The following is an 8898-nucleotide window of genomic DNA, read 5'->3' as shown; positions in this document are numbered from 1 at the left end:
GGTATTTTCCTTCCTTTCCAGGCTGCAGCTGCAGCCCTGCCGGCCCTCCATGCTGTTAGTTCTGTCTCACTCCTTCACAGTATGTTAATGGGTTATTATCAGTCCACACTTGAAATGTTGTCCCATACAAATAGTCCCGGAACTTTTCAATAATGGCCAATTTAAGGGACAAAAACTCTAATTTATGAGCTGGATATCAAGTTTCACTGGGCACAAGGCTCTGGCTGGCAAATGCCACAAGGCGTCTTTGGCCCTCATGTATTTGGTAAATCACTGCCCCCAGTCCAGATAAGTTGGCATCAGTGTGAAGAACAAAGGGCCTGTTAAGATCTGGATAGGCCAACACAGGGGCATTAGTGAGATGCCTAATAAGCTCTTGGAAAGCTTCCTCACACTGCTTGTCCCATTTGGGTCCAAAAGGCTGGGTAGGACTCTTAGCTTCCCCGCTTCTTTTGGAACACTCCGGCATCCTTTGGTTGCAGGAAGCTTTCCCTGTCTGATATCCCCAGGTAAGGTGATTAAGCATCCAGGCAATGGTGGCATAGTCCTGCACAAACCTCCTGTAAAACCCTGCAAATCACAAAAATCTCTTTAGCTCTCGATAGTTCATGGGTCTGGGCCAAGTGAGCACAGTGTGTACCTTTTCCGGGTCAGTACTGATCCCCTGTTGGGATACAATGTGCCCCACATATTTTACTGAGGCCTGGCAGAACTGGCACTTAGAACTGGTCAATAACCAGCTTAAGGCCTGCAGCTTCCAACCAGTCCAGCACTCGGAGGAGCCTCTTGTCATGTTCCTCTAGGGTCCTCCCAAACATGATAAGGTCATCCAAGCACAACGCAAGCACTTGAGTGAGATGCATAACCCCGACCACCTTTTCCATCAATCTTTAGAAAGTGGCTGGAGCACCCAAAATCCCTTGGGGCATCCTTTCAAACTGAAAGAAACCCAATGGGCAAATGAATGCATTTTTTTCTTTGTCCACCTGTCTGAGGGGAATCTGGTAATATCTGCTCCTCAGGTCCAACAGACAAAACCATTTACTACCCCCCCAAGACAATCCAGTGCCTCTTGTACCCTAGGGATCATATACTGATCAACAATTGTCCGTGCATTTAACACTGTATAGTCAATGCACATGCAGATTTTTCCATTCTTCTTCCTTATGATAACAATGGGTGAAGCGTAGCGGCTCTTTGACTTGGTAATTATCCCATGGTCAAGCAGTTCTTGCAGATGGCTCCAGACCTCTCCCATTTCAGCCAGTGGGATGCGGCGAGACCATTCCCAAAACAGTCAGGGATCACTGAGGTGAATTTGGTGTTCCACCCCCTCAGCCTTCCCCACATCCCATTCATGGAGAGAGAAAACCTCAGTCCAGCATTGCAGCTTCTCCCACAGCCATTCCTTCCAAGCCTCAGGTGTAGGGAAATCCCCGAAATAAAACCACTTGGGATCTACTGGGGTAGACTCAGGCTGGTTAGTCAAAGCTACTACCTCTGCTTCCCTAACAGTGGCTAACTTCTGGCCAGGGTGAACCACCACTTCTTGCATCGAGGGGTTCACCACCATGACAGTGACGCACTCTTGGGCCAGTCCCTCAGGAGTAAACAATCCATTGGGCACCTCCAGGACCTGAGATCCTTTCCCACAGGGCAGGGCTTCAACTACCACAGCCTCAGCCTCTGGGGCCCCTTCAGCCCAACTGCAGGCAACAGGTAGGGCTCTCTGTCCCTTTGCGTCTGGGAGCTGAACCAGTAATAGCAGCTGCCAGAACTGGGGGTGGGGGTTCCTTCTCCTCCTCAAGGGGCAGCTTCTCCTGGGAAGCCACAGTCATTACCTGGGACAACGGCTCCTTGTGCCCCGGGGGTTCTTCGGAGGGCCACATGGTCTCCCATAATTGGAGGATCTCCTCCTCCTCTCATACCTCCCTCATAAGCTGGGCAAACCCCGGTGGGTTGCTTTTCCACCCAGACAAATTTAGATCCCTCACCACGGCTAAATTATAGCGGGCACCAATCTGGACCTGCCGGAGCCGAACATGATCTGCATCAGCAGTGGTAAGGGCCCCCTGCTCTACCATGCGCTGTAGCACCTGCTCCAGCCACAGCAGGTAGTAGGATGTAGTCTTTCCTTTCTGTTGGAAACTCCCAAGCAGTTCATAATAGGCTCCCTCATGGGAGATGGACCATCCAAACATGTCCCCTAGAGTCTGTAGACATTGCTGCATGGAGATTACGGGGTTCTGCTGTTTAGCAGTCTGAATGATACTGAAGGCTGGCTCTCTCAGCACATCCAGGAGCTGATGTCTCTTCTCATCCTCTGGTATCTGCCATGTGAGTAACATCTCCTGGATACGGGAAGCCAAGGCCTCAAAGCCTTCCTCCCCAGCAGGGACTGGGAGCTTCCCGGAAAAAGTCCTGAGCCTCTTATACATGGCTCTGTCGTTGGAAGAGTCAGTCATTTCTGTAAGCACCTGATTAAGAATGTTTACCCTGTCTGCTGAAGCAGTTGCTTCTGCTGCCCCAGAGGTCCCAGCTCCCTCAGAGCCCTGGACACCACTGGGGCTCAACATGATGCTCTATAAAAAGGCACCGCACCAATAACAATGTTTAACCTGCCACCTGCAATCCCAGACAAGCCCCCCAAAATGTAACCCAGGTACACCCAAGGGTGTGCCCTATTCTCAGTTAAATGGGACGGGTAGGCAGGAGGGGGTGCTGTGAGAGGGATGCCAGAATTTCAGGCAGATCCCTCTTTCCCCTATAGAGTCAGTCCAAGCCCAAAGTTCCTAACTATATACAATTTATTAAGTTATAATATACATGAACATAAAACTAAATATCACATGCATATATTTACAGTTAGCACTAACCACTAACCAAGGTCAAACCCTAAATAACACTATTTACAACATCACAGATTCAACATTTCAATTACAAAATATAAGGTGCAAACATGAATAATGTTAATATCGTCTATTCCTTAATATAGTCCCTGACCCATTGCAAGAGATAGTCCTCTTTCCACTGGGGTCCCTTCGGGGTGTCCAAGAAGCACCAGGGGCCCCTCCCATTTAGTGCCTTGACTAGGCAGGGGGCTGCTCACCCAGCCCCTTCTCTGGGTTTGCCCGCCCCAAACATCTTTCCCCTGTGGGACCCAAGGGCCCAATGACTCACGCTCCCTCAGGTGGCGGTGGTCCAGGCGCAGCTTGATAGGGTTTCCTCTGATGGAGCACCCCTCCAGGCCTCTCCCATGCCACTGGGTTCCTCCCCAACCTGTGGCCCATTCTGGGCACCCAGGGCTCAGCTCCTCTCAGCTGCTGCACCACTGCTGCTTGCTCCTGGGTGCTGGGCCTCATGCTGCAGCACTACCATTTCCCCATGCCCTGGCTCAGCACTGAGGGCTCTCTTAGCACAGGCTGGGGCCTTTTCAGGCTCCGGCCAGCTGTCCTCATGCCAGGTGGCTAACCCAAGCAGTCTCTGCTGCTCCCTGGCTCCCAAGGCTTGGGCCCATGCACCACCCTGCATACCATGGGACCTGGCTGCTTGCCAGGAGATGGGGCCTGAGCCGCCTCACTGCAGCCCCAAGGCCTTTTCCCTATGTGCTGCCCCAAGCACTGTGAGGCCTGTTGGCCCTGTTGGGGTTGCAGGCTTGAGCCGCCACTAGCAGATCCCAAAGCCTAGGCCCCGTGCACCGAACCGTGCACCGTGATGGGCCCAAACAGTCTCACCCCACTCACAGGGCCGGGTCTCTGTGTACCGTCCCTGTGCGCTGTCAACACCCCAAGTGGTCTCGCACCACTCCCAAGGCTGCCTCTCCAGTTGGCAGCTTCAGGAGCCTTGGGCCTATTGCCCACTGGGGGAGAGCTCCCCAGCTTTTCTTGGCTCCACTTTTCTTGAGTCCCTTGCAGCATCTCTTGTGCTGGGCACACAGCTTCTTTTATATGCTCCAGGACTCTGCCCCTGAAGCTTCCGGACCTGACAGTTTACAGTCTTCAATCAGCTCTGGGGGAGCTCTTCTCCTAATCAAAACAGCAGGATCTCATGCCTGGGACTCAGTCCAAGCTCTGAAAAATGAGCATGCTACAAAAGTATAACTGGAAAACTTAAGGAACTATTTTTTAATATGGAATACATAACTCTCAAGTTCACTCTGAACATGTTTTGCAATCTTAGTAGCTAGTGAATCTTATAACCCAAAAGTATTCAAGACTCTGTGACTAGAAACTATCTGCCATTGGACCACTAGCATGACAGGACCTTTGATTTGACTTCACAGGAGTATGAAGGTAGGTAACACTATGTGTGCATTGAACTCTCTGTCATTCTGTGAATTACTCAAATGCCAACTGTGATGACAGATTTTGTGATTTTGGACAGTGAGAACCTGGCTAAATGAACAGACTCAATAGTAACTACTAGCCAAGTTCAAGTTCTAATCAGGGACCTAACAATTATACAGCACCTCTATCCTTGCAATTATATAGCACCTCTTATCTGAGGATTTCAAACACTTTAAAGACAATTCATTAACTAACTTCACCTAGAGTTGAAAGGCTATATATACTATCACCCTCTGAGACAGCCTGAACCTTGAATCAAAAGAAGAATTAACAATGGCAGAGATGCACCTGAATGACAAAAAGCTGCCATAATTAATTAATAGCAAAAAGAAGTCTGTATGCTTCATAAGGTAAAGCAACATGGCCACGTCTAATAAAAAATCAGGAGAACAAAGAAGAAGCCAGAATGGGATGCTTCCCTTTGTTTCTGTCTGGAACAGAAAACACATACACGCAGTCCTCTGCTTTTGGTTGTGACGATAATTAACTTTTAAAGTCATTAGGTGTCCCAGTGTGTTTGGTGATGCTTCTAAGGGACCATGCAATAAGATGCAGAAAACAAGTGCTAAACTTCTTTACTACAGCAGGGATAGTAAAGAAAAATATCCAAGAACAAGACTCTACCTCTTGGGATTCCTTTTCTATTTGTCAAAGTATTTTTAACACAGCAGTAGCTGACGCTCAAAACCACCATGAATCAGGACAGTTCAGACACCTGAACTCTTATTTACAGAGACCAGCAACATTAAGAGAAAAAAATAAGTATGTCAAATTTAAAATTTACCAGGTCCTCTACAGTCATACCTATTGGTTGTGAATGAGTTCCCATTTTAATTTTTTATTTGTATTTTATTTATGTTAGTCCCTCCCTGTAGAACAGGGATCTTTAAAGGGGCAGGACTCCTGTCTGGCCATATCGAATGATTGAACTTGTACTGCATTAACTACGGTCATGATATAGGTCACTGCCAACATAATTTTCACTAGACTAGCAATAAGATCTCACATTTGACATATGACTTTGCTGTCACAAGATGTTAATTATCCCCACTGAGGTAATATGCAGGCAAACATACACACATATACACACACTTTCTTCTGATTTACTAGAAACTGTATTAATTTACAAGGATAAACACAGAACTCATTAATTTCAGATAATGCAATTTACCTACACTGAATTACAGCTGTTCCTCAGCTCCACTTGAGAACAGAAAGGCCACAGGTATAATAAAAAAAACTGAAAAGGATTAAAAGACTGAGTCAGGCCTGGGACTACTGCCTTTTTATTTAATGCAGGCACTGTCTATTACAAGCAATTTTCTGAAGGCTATTGCTCTTGCATAATATACCATATGAACATGCAGAGGGTGGGGTCCCTACAGTCTAATTTTTTTAATTCACTGAAGTGGAAACAGTCAAGAACAAATGGAAAGCAGAGATCAATGGCTCCCACTGGTGATGTCACCAATTATGAATTTTGTGGAATTAAAATGAATTTACCATCCTGGCTGTGTTATTATGGTTATATTGTGTAACATTAGGAAAGGCACATTCGTCTCATATATAAGATTAGCTGAAATAAATGTATGATTTTTGCCATTGGAAACACTGTACATGGTAACAATGCGCAATCTATTCTAGCAAGATGTCCCAAGCTCAATTTTTAACTAGTCACAAAGCTGCTGCCAATTGTATCAGGAAGCAAACGCTACATGAGGAAGAACTTCATCAGCCCTATGGCAGTAACATCTGGTGTAATCCCTGGCAGTTACTGAGAAATCTGAAGGCACCATTACTTTCCCACACCTGTCTCAACACCAAAGTTGAACTCCATCATCTTCAACAGAGATGCTTTCAGATTATACTGATACCAGCAAGACTAGAATTTGGCCTTGACTGTAAGAGCTCCAAATGAAAACTTCATGCCATACAGCTGCAAATGCTTCTTAAAGGCTTCTGACATCCGAAAACTGCTCTGGTTATGTTGGGAAATAGGGCTGGGGAGAAAGAACAAATCAATCTGCTCCACAGTATTTAGGATTTAGGAAGCTGAGTACAAGTCAGAGAAGTCCTCCCAGTCTCGGGCTATGGGCTGAGGAGGGAGAGGAGGATCCACGCGGTTAACCAAAGACTGCGGCGCTGGTGTTATCAGGAAGGCTTTGGCTTCCATGACCACAGCCCGCTCTTTGGAGAGAGAGGCAGCGAGCTGCTGGGAAGAGATGGCCTCCACCTCTCTCCCCTGGGGAGGAGGCTCTTCTCAGCCAGGCTGGCTGACCTGCTCCACCAGGCTTTAAACTAAGCCCGCTGGGGGATGGGGGGACTACTGCCCCTGCTGGCCCGCTGAACGGCCCTTGCAAAGCCAGCGGACCAAGGCACTTAAGGGGGCACTTAAGGGAGCCCACCCCTGCCCCAGCCCTGGCACAATCTGTGGGCAAGGCACGAGCCCCCAAGGGCACACTTGCCTGCCTGTACACTAATGCCAGGAGCCTGGGCAACAAGCAGGACGAGCTCGTCCTCCTGCTCAGTGCAAAGAAATATGATGTCATTGGGATAACGGAGACCTGGTGGGACTTCACCCATGACTGGACCACAGGTATAGAGGGCTATACCCTATACAGGAGGGATCGTGTTGACAAAAGGGGCGGGGGTGTAGCTCTCTATGTGAAGGAAAGCTACATGTCCCTGCAAGCTGATGTTGGCAACCGGCATGGACACCTAGAGACCCTCTGGGTAAAAATTCGTGGGGAATTCAGCACAGGGGACACAACGGTGGGAGTCTACTACAGACCTCCCACTCAAAGTCCCGAGCTTGACCAGGAGTTTGCCCGGGAACTGACTGAGGCCTCTTGCTCCAGGACCTTGGTTGTCATGGGTGACTTCAATTACCCAGACATCTCGTGGGAAGATCACTCAGCTAAATCTGAGCAGGCGCAAAGCTTTCTCTCGTGCGTGGATGACCTCTACCTGACTCAAGAAGTCTATGGGCCAACGAGAGGCAAAGCGCTGCTTGACCTGGTACTGGCTACAGGGGACGACCTAATCGGCAACCTAGTGATTGATGGGAAGTTGGGTGACAGCGACCACGAGCTGATCACCTTCACCATCCGCCGTAAAGCTGGCAAGTCAGTCAGCAACACAGAAGTCCTTGACTTCAGAAAAGCTGACTTTGACAAGCTCAAGAGGCTAGTCGGTCAGGCCCTCAGGGACCATGACCCCAGGGAGATGGGAGTTCAAGAAGAGTGGTTGCCTCTCAAGGAAGCGATCCTCAGTGCACAAGCTAAATCTATTCCAACATGGAGGAAAGGCAGCAAGAAGGCACAGCAGCCCCCCTGGCTCTCCAGAGACCTAGCGGACCTACTGTGGCTAAAAAGGAAAGCCTACAAAGGATGGAAGACGGGATTCACCTCCAAAGAGGATTACTCCGCGCTGGTCCGGTCCTGCAGGGACCAAACCAGGAAAGCCAAGGCTGCAACTGAACTCCAACTAGCTTCAGGCATCAAGGACAACAAAAAGTCCTTTTTTCAGATATGTGGGGAGCCAGAGGAAAAGCAAGGGCAACGTTGGACCCCTGCTAAACCAGATGGGGCAACTGACAACTGATGCCCAGGAAAAAGCCAACCTATTAAATAGGTACTTTGCATCAGTCTTTCATCAGTCCCATGGGACGCCCATGCCTGCTATGGGACAGGGAAATCTGGGTGAGGGGGATCCCCTACCCTCCATCAATGCTGACCTCATGAAGGAACACCTTGAGAAGCTGGATACCTTCAAGTCAGCTGGCCCTGACAATCTGCACCCCAGGGTACTCAAGGAGCTGGTGAGCGTCATAGCCCAGCCCCTGGCACGGATCTTTGAAAACTCCTGGCGCTCTGGTGTAGTGCCCGAAGACTGGAAGAAGGCCAATGTGGTGCCGATCTTCAAGAAAGGGAGGAGAGTGGATCCGGCTAACTACAGGCCCATTAGCCTGACTTCTATCCTGGGGAAGATCTTGGAAAAGTTTATTAAGGAGGCCATCCTTGAGGGACTGGCCCAGGCTAACATTCTAAGGGACAGCCAGCACGGGTTTGTTGCGGGTAGGTCTTGTTTGACCAATCTCATTTCCTTCTATGACCAGGTGACCTATCACCTGGACAAGGGAGAAGAGATTGATGTCATATATCTTGACTTCAAAAAAGCTTTTGATCTGGTATCCCATGATCACCTCTTGGCCAAACTGCTCAGTTGTGGCCTTGGCTCCACCACGATCCGCTGGCTGGGAAATTGGCTTCGTGGTCGGACCCAGAGGGTTGTGATTGATGGCAGTCACTCATCATGGTGCCCTGTGACCAGTGGGGTCCCTCAAGGCTCTGTTCTGGGACCCATACTGTTCAACATCTTCATTAACAACGTGGACACTGGAGTCAGGAGTGGACTGGCCAAGTTCACCGATGACACCAAACTTTGGGGCAAAGCATCCACGCCAGAAGATAGGCGGGTGATCCAGGCTGACCTGGACAAGCTCAGCAAATGGGTAGATGAGAACCTCATGGTGTTTAACACCGATAAATGC

The 8898-nt window shown here is 49.0% G+C and overlaps 1 protein-coding gene across 1 annotated transcript; it reads right to left on the bottom strand.

The window, feature by feature from the left end:
- Positions 1-1922: 1922 nt before the first annotated feature.
- On the bottom strand, positions 1923-2576 carry LOC149859643 (paraneoplastic antigen Ma1-like). Its single transcript, XM_090058697.1, has one exon. It carries the CDS (start codon positions 2574-2576, stop codon positions 1923-1925), a length of 654 nt encoding a protein of 217 aa, XP_089914823.1.
- Positions 2577-8898: the final 6322 nt, after the last annotated feature.

The sequence above is a fragment of the Crocodylus siamensis genome, chromosome 7 (genome assembly GCF_052110815.1).
Source record: "Crocodylus siamensis isolate JL-2025a chromosome 7, ASM5211081v1, whole genome shotgun sequence".
Taxonomy (NCBI): domain Eukaryota; kingdom Metazoa; phylum Chordata; order Crocodylia; family Crocodylidae; genus Crocodylus; species Crocodylus siamensis.
This window is presented reverse-complemented; position numbering and strand designations above follow the sequence as displayed.